This window comes from Aethalodelphis obliquidens, unplaced genomic scaffold, assembly GCF_003676395.1.
Source record: "Aethalodelphis obliquidens isolate GAN/ISIS:26980383/991018 unplaced genomic scaffold, ASM367639v1 scaffold26, whole genome shotgun sequence".
In the NCBI taxonomy this organism is placed as follows: Eukaryota; Metazoa; Chordata; class Mammalia; order Artiodactyla; family Delphinidae; genus Aethalodelphis; species Aethalodelphis obliquidens.
This window is the reverse complement of record NW_020837970.1, coordinates 12,377,816-12,391,906: the sequence shown is the minus strand read 5'-3', so window position 1 is coordinate 12,391,906 and position 14,091 is coordinate 12,377,816. Positions and strand designations below refer to the sequence as shown.

The 14,091-nt window shown below is 38.3% G+C and overlaps 1 protein-coding gene across 11 annotated transcripts in view; it reads left to right on the top strand.

Annotated features, from left to right (window-relative positions):
- The window catches only part of DPP8 (dipeptidyl peptidase 8), a 57,185-nt gene extending 45,510 nt beyond the window's left edge, over positions 1-11,675 (top strand). For 8 of the 11 annotated variants that reach the window (XM_027123348.1, XM_027123350.1, XM_027123349.1 and 5 more), the window contains 5 exons: positions 1,073-1,219; positions 2,449-2,601; positions 3,874-4,016; positions 5,152-5,263; positions 7,500-11,675. In XM_027123348.1, the coding sequence (XP_026979149.1) occupies positions 1,073-1,219; positions 2,449-2,601; positions 3,874-4,016; positions 5,152-5,263; positions 7,500-7,622 (678 nt within the window). In that variant the 3' untranslated portion in view covers positions 7,623-11,675. Of the gene's footprint in view, positions 1-1,072; positions 1,220-1,629; positions 1,769-2,448; positions 2,602-3,873; positions 4,017-5,151; positions 5,264-7,499 lie in introns of those variants that run through there. The other 3 variants (XM_027123353.1, XM_027123356.1, XR_003436401.1) reach the window with 3 other exon arrangements.
- The last annotated feature ends 2,416 nt before the right edge of the window (positions 11,676-14,091 follow it).

The following is a 14,091-nucleotide window of genomic DNA, read 5'->3' as shown; positions in this document are numbered from 1 at the left end:
TAGTAATTTTTTCTATGGGGTAGGTTAAATCACTTACCTTGTATGTAGTTAGTATCTAGGTTATAATTTTAAAGTCTGTAGTTACTCAGTAATTCCTCAGAACTTTGAGTGTGAAGTTAAGAAAGAAAAGAAGTAACATGAACATGAAAAGATTTAATTTAAAAGTAAATAAGGGGACTTCCCTGGTGGTGCAGTGGTTAAGAATCCGCCTGCCAGTGCAGGGGACATGGGTTCAAGTCCTGGTCCGGGAAGATCCCACATGCTGCAGAGCACCTAAGCCCATGTGCCACAACTACTGAGCCTGTGCGTTAGAGCCCACGAGCCACAACTACTGAGCCCGCGTGCCACAACTAGTGAAGCCCACACACCTAGAGCCCGTGCTCTGCAACAAGAGAAGCCACTGCAGTGAGAAGCCCGCACACCACAACTAAGAGTAGCCCCCGCTCGCTGCAACTAGAGAAAACCCAGGCACAGCAACGAAGGCCCAACACAGCCAAAAATAAATAAAATAAGTTAATTTAAAAAATAAAAATAAATCAGGGAGGGCTTCCCTGGTGGCGCAGTGGTTGAGAGTCCGCCTGCTAATGCAGGGGACACGGGTTCGTGCCCCGGTCCAGGAAGATCCCACATGCTGCGGAGAGGCTGGGCCCGTGAGCCATGGCCGCTGAGCCTGCACGTCTGGAGCCTGTGCTCCGCAACGGGAGAGGCCGCAACGGGAGAGGCCCGCGTACCGCAAAAAAATAAATAAATAAATAAATAAATAAATCAGGGAGAGGGGGAGGAGGGGAATTGCTAATCAATGGGCATAAAAAATTCTTAATTATGCAAGATGAATAAATTCTAGAGATCTGCTGTCCAACATTGTCCTATGATTAACAATACTGTATTGTACACTTAAAATTTTAAGAGGGTCCATTTCATGTTGTGTTCTTGCCACAAGAAAATAATTTCATTTTCTAGGCAAAATAATGTTAAAAATTTAAGCTTTCTATTTTTTGCAGCATCCTGCCTCTCTTATGCTTTTGTATGCTGCCATATAATAAATTTCACTGAAGTTGTATTTCTTCCTCAGGTGCAGTTGGTGAATAATCGGTTTAAAGGAATCAAGTATTTCCGATTGAATACCCTAGCCTCTCTGGGTTACGTGGTTGTAGTGATAGACAACAGGGGATCCTGTCACCGAGGGCTTAAATTTGAAGGCGCCTTTAAATATAAAATGGTGTGTGAACATACAAACATTTTTCTTTTAAAGACATTTACAATTTTTGGTGCATTGTTTAGTGTGAAATCCCAGAGAAGGAGTTGGGGGAAGGCACTGTGAGTGTGTGTGCACGTGTGTGCATGTGAGCATGTGTTATGGTTTGGGGGTGGGAGGGAAGGTACAACTTGATATTCACTAGGCTATTCATGTCTACCTATATGTAAATTTGGGGAGCTGAGATAGAACCACTTTTATATAGAAACCCCCTCTCTTTCTATTTTTTATGTCCAGTTTAGCCACAAGCCAGTCCATTTAGTTTTCAGCATCCTGTACACTATTAGGAATAATTGAGATTTGTTCTGTCCTCTGTGAAGAGAGAAACCAACTGGTTAGTGCCTTCCTTGTGACAAGCCTCTTTCTCTCTACAGGAAGCTTTAAATGCTACCTTTTAGAGATGCCCCATGTCCTTTCTGCTGCTTTGGGAAATGATGAGAATCCGATGTTCCTTTTGCACAGTAAGGCAGTTACTGTGTTTGCCAGTGTATTGGACATGCTGAGTAAGACATGGGGATTTTCTCCCACAGCCAGTTCTTTGACCTTATGTTGTATTCTCATGTAAGTTTTTGTTTTTATTTTTGTTTTTGGCTCAGTGAAGTGAGATTGTGTGCACTGGCAGGCCTAGTAATACAGACAGGGTGGTGGCGATAGGAATTAGGACTATACAGGACTTTAAAGAAATTGTATGTTCAGTTCCTAGAGGTAGGTGATAGGGAAATAGGATAATGCGTCAAGAGTGATTCCCTCTGCTTTATTACATTAAGTTTTAAAAAGGAGAGGTAATATTAGTCAACCACTTAAGGGGGCTAATTTTTTATCTTTGGGTGTAGGAAGGCTTGTTACAAGGAAGATGCTGACCTCTTAGCAGACAACAGAACAAATGGAAATGGGAGATACCCATACGGCAAGGGACATTTTGGGTCACAGTAGGAAAGAACTCTATGACTAAGGGGTAACTAAACTCTAGGACAGGCTAGCAACAGAAGCTATAGGCTCCTATCTCTAGAGTTAAAAATTTTTTTTTCGAGCAACAGAATTTCCATTGATAATGAGTTCTTATCTAAAAAAACTACAGTAAACTACTGTAAAACTACTTACAGTTTAGTAAGAACATCTATCAGCTTTAAAAGCACTCTTATAATAAGATTTTTATTTATCAGAATCAGTGAAATGCTCTCCATTTTTTACAGGGTCAAATAGAAATTGACGATCAGGTGGAAGGACTCCAATATCTAGCCTCTCAATATGATTTCATTGACTTAGATCGTGTGGGCATCCATGGCTGGTCCTATGGAGGATACCTCTCCCTGATGGCATTAATGCAGAGGTCAGATATATTCAGGGTATGTGATTTCCTATGTACTTCTTTTTGCAATAAGCGTAGAATTTTCTATAAATTGAGATATGAGGAAATGCAAATTTTCTGAAGGTTTACAGAGTTGACAGTACTGTGAAATGTTAGGGTTTGTGTGTTTAATAGCCGTGTGAAATAATAGATATATCTTGTCAACTCGTGAGATATGTTTACGTATCTTTATCTACATTTATCTATATAAAATAATTGTCAACTTGATCAGTTACTGGCTATTTATAGACATATGCCAAAGATTATGGGAGATAGTCATGATTAGTAAAACACACATTCATATTGGGTTGTTCTTATTTGTGTAATTGTTGGACTACAACCTCTGAGGGCAGGGATCTGTCTGCCCTATGCTGTATCCTCAGCTGCCAAGCACAATGCTTGGCACATAGTCGGTCCTAAGTAAATCTGTACTGAATGAATAAACTATGAAATATGTAAACAATGATTCCAATTCTATAAACAGCTTCTTAGAAAAATATGTTACAAGAAAATATAAAATGATGCTAACAGTTGTTAAGGGAATGGGAATTATGAGTGGCATTTTTCTTTTTAATATTTCAATAACATTTTATTTTACAGTGAAAATTTTTTATTTTTTAAGAATAAAAACTATAGGGTTTTTGTTCTTACATGTATATTCAGATAATCTTTATTTATAATAACCACAAAATGAACTCTGAATACTGCCATAATTTTCCCAGGCTTGCAGCTGTCAAGAAAGTAATTACAGTATTTAAATCAATATTTAAATATAAAACTGTGTGTGGGAGACTTAAAATGAGGCAAGTATTTAGTGCTTAAATATATTTCATTCATTGTTTTAAATTCTGTACTGCCAACAGAAGCTAAAAAAAAAAAAAAAAAAAAAGACTGCTTTTTCCTATATAAAGCTGACACTTGTCCCATATTTTTTTCCCCAGGAGCAGGAATAAATTTACACTGAGGCATTCATATGTTCTAGTTCAGCCTCCCCTTTTAACAGAGGCCCATGTTTATATTTCATCTAGCCCAGGTTAAGGATTTGGTGTGTGGCACATCTGTGGAACATGAAGCTAACTGACTCACAAAGTATCAAATTCTTGACCTTCGCACTCCCCTTTGATTTTCTGAGTTGCCTGAGACCATGTATGCTCCAGTCATGGGGCTAAAGCCTAAGGATAATTTTAGCCTGTAAATTTGCAGTTACAGACTCTCAGTGCTAGCCATTCTTTTCTGGACCACACTTGACTGTCACTGTTATCTTATGCAGGTTGCTATTGCTGGGGCCCCAGTCACTCTGTGGATCTTCTATGATACAGGCTACACGGAACGTTATATGGGTCACCCTGACCAGAATGAACAGGGCTATTACTTAGGATCTGTGGCCATGCAAGCAGAAAAATTCCCCTCTGAGTAAGCTTAAGCTTTAAAATTAAAATTATAAATTTAAAATTGTATCTTTAAAAATTGTCTTTAATAATGAAAACTATAAGCATGACAAAACCAAAGCTAATATTTTATAGAGTACTAGAAGACATAGCTGTTTGTCAAAGCTTAATTATAGGCCAGTTCATATAATTTGGGTTTTTTTTACAAGTTATATTTGAAGCAGTTGCTTAAGTGATAAAAGAAGCTTAATTAAGTACACAACTGTTTCAAGGTGGAAAAAATTCCATTTCTGCTTACGTATATTTTGCAAGTAACATATGATTTTTCTTTTTCTAGGGACATGCTATAATTATTGATGTGTGCTAATATCTTGATAGGAAATAGAACACGATTTAATTAAAATATTTTTTCTTGGGGGGCTTCCCTGGTGGCGCAGTGGTTGAGGGTCCGCCTGCCGATGCGGGGGACGTGGGTTCGTGCTCCGGTCCGGGGGGATCCCACGTGCCGCGAAGCGGCTGGGCCGGAGCCTGTGCTCCGCAGCGGGAGAGGCCACGGCAGTGAGAAGCCCGTGTACCGCAAAAAAGAAAAAAAAAAATATTTTTTCTTTACATGTAGCATCTGGTTAATATATTACTAATTTAATATTGAAATGCTGAATCCTTTTTTTAAATAAATTTATTTATTTATTTATTTTTTTATTTTGGCTGCCCTGGGTCTTCGTTGGTGCGCGCGGGCTTTCTCTAGTTGTGCAGAGCGGGGGCTACTCTTCGTTGCGGTGCGCGCGCTTCTCATTGCGGTGGCTTCTCTTGTTGCGGAGCACGGGCTCTAGGCATGTGGGCTTCAGTAGTTGTGGCACGTGGGCTCAGTAGTTGCGGTTTGCGGGCTCTAGAGTGCAGGCTCAGTAGTTGTGGCACACGGGCTTAGTTGCTGCATGGCATGTGGGATCTTCCCGTACCAGGGCTCAAACCCATGTCCCCTGCATTGGCAGGCGGATTCCTAACCACTGCATCACCAGGGAAGTCCCAAAATGTTGAATCCTTATTCTAATATTACAGTATAAGGAAGTTAACGTAGTTAGTTGTGATTAGTTTTAAGGAGTTAAGTGGTTTTCCCAAATACTCTTATTTTGCCTAATCCTCTGATATTTCCATTTTTCCAGACCAAATCGTTTACTACTCTTACATGGGTTCTTGGATGAGAATGTCCATTTTGCACACACCAGTATATTACTGAGTTTTTTAGTGAGGGCTGGAAAGCCATATGATTTACAGGTGAGTTCTTTTACATTTTCTGATTAAAATAGCCATGATTAGTGATTGGTTACTTTGAAATATAATAAAGTATGGAGTAAGGTTGAATTTTCAGCTGTGGCCACTCTCTGCTTAAGAGAACTAAAATAATAGGCATAGTTAGTAGTGCCTCTAGTTAGATAAAAATTAAGATCCTGTGGAAGTCAGGATGAAAATTGTCCTATCAGATTACATGACTTGCGTATCTGTATCTGCTTTCAGTTTGTAATCATGGGCAAGATGACAGGAGTCCATTCACTATCCTCCTTTGCTTTTCTTCTTCCTCTTGGAAGGGTAAAGAAATGCTAGTTGATTTCATTGTTATAAAGGATTTTTAGGACCTGATTACAAGGTCTTTTAATTTTCTTCCGTTTTATATTGACATTGGAACAGAAACCAACAAGTTACTTACCTCCATTGCTCCATTACTCAAAAAAAAGCTTTTAAGAGAAATTTTTCCTCCTTTCTTCCTCGTTTCTACTCCTTACACAGATTGTTCTCATAAGAAATGAAAAATATTACTTTTCCCTTTTTTGTGTTTCAGTTGACATTTATGTAGGTAAACTATGAGATATTTGTCTATAGCAGCAGTTTTCAAGCGTTTTGGTCTCAGGACCCTTTTATATACCAAAAAGCTTTTGTTTATGTGAGTTATGTCTATCAGTATTTCTCATATAAGATATTAAGACTAAGAAAATTTTAAAATATTCATTTATTTATTTAAAATTAACAATAATAAACTATTACATGTTAACACAGATCACATTTTTAATGGAGGAGAAAATTTTTCAAGACAAAACAATTTACTGAGAAAGTTAGCACTGTTTTACATTTTTCTAAATCCCTTTAATCTCTGGCTTAATAAGAAATACATCTAGATTCTCGTATCTACTTCCACATACAATCTGTTGTGAAATGTTGTTTTGGCTAAAGTAAATGAAGAAATTTTGGCCTCACAAAATATGTAGTTAAGAAATGGGAGTAATATTTTAGCTTTTTCAGATGATCATGGATATTCTTCTTTGTTGCTACACCAAAACTGAACAAATGGTAGTTTCTTAAAGGTTAGTCTTAGTGTGGAATCTGAAACCATATCTGTAAACTTTTCATACTCTGCTACATTACAATCTGTTGGATCTCGTACTTCAAATGGATCTTTTACCCATGCATTGGTCATCTGGAAAATATTGGTTCACTTCTAAGTGTTGATCCACTTAATCATACAATATTTTTTAAATCATATACATTGATATTACCACTGATCTCAACAGAAAATTTTCCAAGTATTGAGAAGCTCATGAGCTAGGAGTGGTAGATGCAAGTTTTCCAAAACTCTAATTTTCATTTAAAAGCTCAAAATTTATCATTGGCAACAAATACTGTCAATGTTGTCCTTGAAGTGACTGGCTCACATCATTTTTAGAAAATGTTTGCCAGATAGCCAAGTCTGAATCACCATAGTTGTCATTCTTTCAAGTGAAAAATGGAGTTCCATTTAAAAACTCAGTTGTAGGGACTTCCCTGGCTATCTAGTGGTTAAGACTCCGTTCTTCCACTGCAGGGGGCGTGGGTTCGATACCTGGTCAGGGAACTAAGATCCCGCATGCTGTGCGGCGGGGCCAAAAGAAAAAACAAAACAAAACTCAGTTGTACAAGTCCTTTTCCTTGAGACATCGTGTAGCAGAAGTGCTTTATGCCTTCTTCCCATCTTATCACCACAGAATATAAAAAGACCTCTGCTTAAGGGTTGCAACTTAACAAAATTCTAATTTTTACTACTACTTAAGGGAAACTGGCATTTTTTCTTGTTTACTACAAGTGTATGTCACTGCCTTGATTCATGCTAAGGCACCAGCACTTTTACCCACCATTGCCTTTCATTATCAGTGCAAATGCCAACACAGTGAATAAAGGCAAATAATATCTTATTTTTGATCTGAAAGTAAATATGACCTTGTGTATCCCTGGAAAGAGTTCTGAGGACCCCAGAAGTCTGCAAACCACACTTGGAGAACCACTGATCCTTCTGTAAGCTTAGTGGTACATAGGGAATTATAAAAAGAGAAGGCCCTTTAGATAGGATATATGTGTATAATATCTTGGAGAAGCTCTGCTCCATGTTATTAATTCTGTTGAAAATCTCTGGAAAGCTTTGGAAGGAGATGTATTCCTAAATTCTTATTTTGTGTATTTTGATTTTGTTGTTGTTGTTTTTAAGATCTATCCTCAGGAGAGACACAGCATAAGAGTTCCTGAATCTGGAGAACATTATGAACTGCATCTTTTGCACTACCTTCAAGAAAACCTTGGATCACGTATTGCTGCTCTGAAAGTGATATAACTTTGACCTGTGTAGAACTCTGGTATACACTGGCTGTTTAACCAGATGAGGAGGTTTAATCAGTAGAGAATTGATCATCACATTTTGGTACCTGCCACATAACATCTACTTCTGAAAGTATATTTGGTGCCATGCAGGTGTTTACAGCTTGTAGATAGTAATCTAATACCTTAACCATACACAAAATTAAATGATACATATTTCTAAGGGACCCAGCAATACCATGAGAATTACTGAAAGAAATAAGACATTAGTACCATGTATCCATACTACCTTATTTTCATTTTTAATAGCATTATGAAACCTCATGGACTTAATTAGTGTATTTTTACAGTACACTTCTGAATTTGTTAAAATATGATATTAGTGATTGGTTTGGTTCAATTCCAGAATCTCTGACTAGTTACAGATTTGATAGCACTTAAATGTAATTGAATAGCTTATACTACATTGCTTGGGGTGTATCCAGCATGTTATGAACTAATCACTATTAAACCTATGGCTTAACCGGTCATTAATGATTTTTCAAGGATAACTTAGTAGCCTCCTAAAGACACTTAATTTTGTTTCATTCAGACTCTGACCAGTTTTTAACCAATTTAAACTGTATCTAGTATAAATAGTTCTCTTTGATGATATGACCGAGTGAGTTTTTCCTTTCACATAAAGGCAAGTAACTGTATATGTAGCATGGATTTAATTAGTCTTATAATATTGATAATTACAGACAGGAAAATTTTAATCAAATGATTAGAGCTTAAATATTTGCAGGCAATTTCTTTCACTTTAGGAAAAGAAAAAAGTACACATTCACTTGTATTTTTCAGAAAATTTAGTGGTGCCAGTTTCCATTGGGTATTTCCTCATTGAAATATTCCAGAGTTTTAGGGCAGTGGAGGGGAATTTTGGTGGGGTGGGGGAGACCAGAGTGTGGAGAACGGCAGGGAGAGGAGAAGGCAAGGGTCTGCTTAAGATCTAAGCAGAAGTATAATTTGACAAAAAATACTCATGAAAAAGTTTAGGAATTGAAATTTAAACTCCTAGAATATTAGTTAAGGAAACCAGATTAAGAAATCACACTCTTGCCAACACAGGTACAGACTAACATTATTCAGGGGAGGAAAAGTTCCTTAGAGTTACTTTTACAATTCTAATTCTAATTTTTTTAATTTTCTTCTTAATTTTGGAAACCTTACAAATTGAAGCTTTCTTTAACCTTTTTAAATTATTTGAATATTATTTAGATATTGTGAGCTTAAAGAGTTTCCAGACAACCTCTTTACCATAAACTGATCCCCAGCAAGGCATGGCTCTCTTTTGCAATGTTCAAAGCTTACAAGTGAGTTCTTGAATGACCGTGACATTTTTCTGGTTTAGCCCTAGCAGTTGACTATTAAGGGAGCTCATAGTGCCGATTGGGATCTGCCATCTTAGAATCTTAGGGTGTTAGATGGGTCACATTGGAGCCAGTGGCAGAGAAGGCACCTATGAGTTTGACAAGCCTCAGTGTTTGGAAAGTACTTCTAAACAACACTCCAAAAAAAAAATTACTCTCTTCTTTCTCACCACTACAGAGAGAGTAGATTTCTGCCCTAGAGAGCACAGCCTCCATTAGTAAGGATGGTGACTGTGCATGAGATGTGGACTTCATCACTAAGGGCCGCATGGGAGGTGGGGGAGGTCCAGAGATGGCAGGGTGACCTGGTGGTGCTGTCTGTGGAGGGGGATTGGGTTTTGCTGTTTTTGTATTTATACTGTATAATAGGTACCACACTTTTCCCTGTGTCTGTATATGTATTGATTTTCTTGTTATGATATTTTCCCATGCCAATATTTGTTTATATTTTTTTCAATGTTAAATTAAATTGATTTGGGTAACTTTTCTTCCCCAAGAAAGTATTTTCCCCCATGACTTAAGTATGTATCTGATTACTGAAGATGGTTTTTGTCTAGGGACTAGTGGCATCTGACCATCTAACCTTATATAATATGCAAAGTAGAAATGCTATACAGTGGCTTTTATACAGCTACTCATTTGAAACCTCTTACCCAACAAGGCTGTTTCTTCAAAATGGCATCTCATATTTTATCAAAACAAACCTTAAAGAACCTCATGGACTCTTGAATTCACAGGTGTTTTCCTTTTGCATCTTGCCTTCTGCTTTCCTCCCATCACAAGGAATGCTTCTGTTATAATTCCCAGTCAGTTAAATGCCATTCTCCTTCCATAGGGGGAAAAATACCTGACTGAATTCGCTTACAGAAAGACAGCTCAACTGAATTTGATTTTAAAATCAATTTTAAAGTCAATTTTAAAGTCAATTCAAGCAATCAGTAGAAATCTCACTAAAACTATTTGTACCCTGTGTTTGGGTAACAAACTAAAAGGCAAGAGTATAGCAGCATTTTTAGTGAGAACCAAAAAGCACTAGCTTAAACATCAAAGGGGAGTTTTGCAGGTTTGATAATTGGGTGCACTTGAACAACCATCAGTAGTTATGGTTGCTTCTGCGTTGTTGAGCAGTGGGACTCAAAATCTAAGATTCATCTGGGATGCTTATGAAAAGAAATGCAATCTTGAACCTCACTCTTAGAAATTTGGATTTTATTGATTTAAGTGGAGACCAGGAATCTGCATTTCTAACAAGCTTCCCAGGTGACTCTAAAGCAAGTCATTTGGGGGCTACTTTAAGAAACTCTTCTGCAGAGAATGAGTTGGATTAAGAAAATAATAGGTGATTTCTACACTGGACTGTTTGACAAGAACCTAAAACAATAGTCAAGATAGCTGCTCATCTGTGATGACTGTTGGCCCTTTTTTCACTCTGAAAAAAGCAGAAGGTATCATTAACTATATATCCCCTTGGTCTGGAGATTAATTTTGGAGTGAAGGTTTTTCTGTCTATGCCATTCCTGGCTTGTTTCCAAAGCCTCATACAAGAGGATGAAGTCACAATGCATGCATTATTTTTCAGAAGAATGAGATATAGATATTGATGCTTACTTTGCTTGTTTTACTTCTTACAGAAGGTGTATCCCACCTCTCTGTGACAGTGTTCTCTCTTTAGGTGGAATGATTCCTATGAGATCTCTCATTATTACAGAATTGTAAAACTTTCAAGCTGTTTCATCTTTGGTATAATCTGGTGTTCTCATTATTTAGAGGAGGAAACCTCCATATAGAGAGAGGAGAAAATATACCCATGGTCACACAGCCAGTTAGTGTTTGGTTGGTGCTAGACTCCATCCAGATATCCTAACTCATGGTAGTTAAATGATATGTAGAAAAGGCAAATTTTTAAAGAAGTATTTATTAATATATTCCTATGAAACATTTTAAAGATAACGTAAAATGGTTAATTTTTCCATTCTAAAGTAAATGCTAAGCATGCTTATTAATGAAGCAGTACTTCTAATTAGTATATGACATTCTGAAGTTAATTAAAATTGTTAACACTAAATGTGTCTTCCTTGGTGTAGTGGGGAGTTTGGGGATTGGGATATAGAGTGCTTGCTTAAGCCTGGGAGCCCAAATTATAGCTGTTTAAAGTAAGCAATGAGACATGGCCATATCTAAAGTAAGATATGTAAGGTGAGTGTCCATTCCCAGCAGACATAAAGGAATAAGGAAACGTTCTTGACTCCCACCTTCCGAACCCCAACCAGCCTCACCTAATCCATCTTGCAGCCTGAAATATGGAGACATGTTAGTGCAAGGTGCTGGCTCGTGCTTTTCTTATTTCGTCAAGAGACAGTTCTAGGTAATCATTTGAGAAGTCCCTCAGAGAGAGAAAAAGTATGTTTGTTTTTACATAGCCCAAATACAAATTTATGTTGTATTCAGCACAGTTGGAGTTCAGGTCTTTAATTTTAGAACATAAAGTGCCTGCTGTTTTAAGCATTGACTTATATAAAAAGAACTGCATGTCTCACTCCAGTAAGTTTATGGGTTTTCTTATTTTCAGCTACATGGCTTTTAATCATGTAAAGTGAAACATTAGTTTTGTTGCATTTTATTACAGGTTCTTTGTTGCAATAAAGATGCTGCTAAAATAATTGATGTAAATGTCCCTTTTTCCCCATTCCCCCATTTGTACAATCTTTGCCTTGATTAGTGGCAACTGTGAGTGGTTAATACACACGAACAAGGTCATGTGCTTGCAGTGGCCAGCGGAGACTGCAAGGTGGTTACATGGAGTTTCTAGTATAAACACTAACTAAAAATGCATCCAAAGCCAGAGGGAGGTGTGCAGAGACCTGCTTTGTACCTGTAAGTGGTTCCCGACAGCCAGCGTTGGTACTGCAAGGGTGGGTGGTGCTTGGAGCCAATGATTAACATAACCTCCCTGAGCAGCTAGGAGTTTGTCTGGAATGCCTCTTGGAGTTGACAGTGGTTTCTGCATGCTCCCCAGGAAATTTCAAGGGAGTTCAGTGTAATACTTTCTTCAGAGATTTCTTTGACAATTCTCTGGTCTTTTGAAGCTGTACTAGAGAAAGGGTAGGGGAAAGAAGCAGATGAACCCCTCTAAAACTAGTAAATTTGGGTTTGTCTAATAATCCAGAACAGACCCTCAATCTGGATTCTGTAATCCTCTAAAGTGGTATGCAGAATATTGCATGAATGAGTAGAGGTGCGTTCTGGGGAGAAGGGCTTTGGCATTATCAGATTCTCAAAGGGGTAATGATTTTTAAAAAAAACACTGCTATGTTATGTATTAGGGTCTTAAACTTTTAATTTGTATACAAAAATTCTTAGAAATAAAGATTATCTTTAAACAGGTTACTGCTATAGACCTATCCTTTTTACCTCATAACACATTAAAAAAAAAACATCTCTGTGACTCTGGGATAAACTGAGGTACACTGGGTTAACCTGTTGAGGTTGCTTGTCGCCAGAAGTGACCAGCCAGACTCGCCCAAACTGTAAAGAGATTAATACCTCAGCACACATATAATTCATTTATGGCACTCCAGATGGGAACATTTTATAGACTACTTTGGTCTCTTTAATTTAGCCAGGATTTATTGCTAATCAAAAATCAGCTTTCAGCTTTCAACCTGGCCATAAGCATCCTGCAAAGACTGTGCTGGCGGTACACACTTCCCAGTGGCTCTCGGGCTCCAGAGCCCTGTCAGAGCAAGTGTATGGTTTCGAGGCCTCTGGACGTCCCTCTAGCGTGACCTTACCCACGCAGTGGTGATGAGAAACAGGGATTGATCCCTTGGTGCTTTGGAGGGGAGCAGAGTCGAAACAACTGTAGTATGAGGATCCCATAACCACGACTTTATTTTGGGCTTGGAGTGGTTTGGGGAATCACCAGGATTTAAATAAGTTAATCAGCCTAGTTCCACGAATCTGGTACCCTGGCCCTGCCACCCTGGAAGAGGTTGAACTCCCATTGAAATGGATTAGATGGGATTCAGCTCTGACATAGGCAATGAGATTTTTGAGTTTGTGTGCTCCTTACTGAAAGATAACACGTTCTAAATTGGCTCCCAAACTTAAGTTCTTGAAATAGAAGTTCGGAAACAATTAAGATAGTTGTCCTTAGCCAGTTTCAGGAATCCACCCCCAACCCCACCCCCATCTTCACTAGAAAGGCACTCTGCAGAAGGGCAGAGTTTAACATTCTACTCACAGGTAACAATTATTTGCAGGAAGGTCCTCTGGCTGGGTAGGTTCTGGAAAACACAGTGCTCTTCTGTGAAATGGACTCTCCGTGTTGGCTTGGTTTCTGGGCATATGTATGGTCGTAGTTATATCCCTCAGCATGTGTGTGAGTGCCACTGTCTGTAGTTTCTTGGGTACTTAATGATGTGTTGCCTAGCCAGTTAATTGTTTTTCGTTGTCTCAACCGTCTATTCCTCCTTATTCCTGTCGCTGCTCCTACCTCAGTCTAGGACCTGTAATGTCATGCTGGGCTGCAGTAGAAGGTGAAGATTAAGAATTCCAAGTGACTTCAAAGAAGCAGTTCACAACTGTCATTCAGCAAATATTTAGTAACAATCATGTGCTAGGCCTGTGTAGGCCATGAGGAAACAAAGATGAAGAGGACACAGCCCTTGCCCTCAAGAGGTTCTCAGGACCAACTTCACCTCCCACCTCACTAGCACACCCGGTAGGACACCGACTTTTTTTTTTTTTTTCTTTAATGCTTTCATTTTATTTATTTTTTTATACAGCAGGTTCTTATTAGTCATCAACTTTATACACATCAGTGTATACATGTCAATCCCAATCACCCAATTCATCCCACCCCCAGCACCCCGCGGCTTTCTCCCCTTGATGTCCATACGTTTGTTCTGTACATCTGTGTCTCAACTTCTGCCCTGCAAACCGGTTCATCTGTACCATTTTTCTAGGTTCCCCATATATGCATTAATATACGATATTTGTTTTTCTCTTTCTGACTTGCTTCACTCTGTATGATAGTCTCTAGATCCATCCACGTTTCGACAAATGACCCAA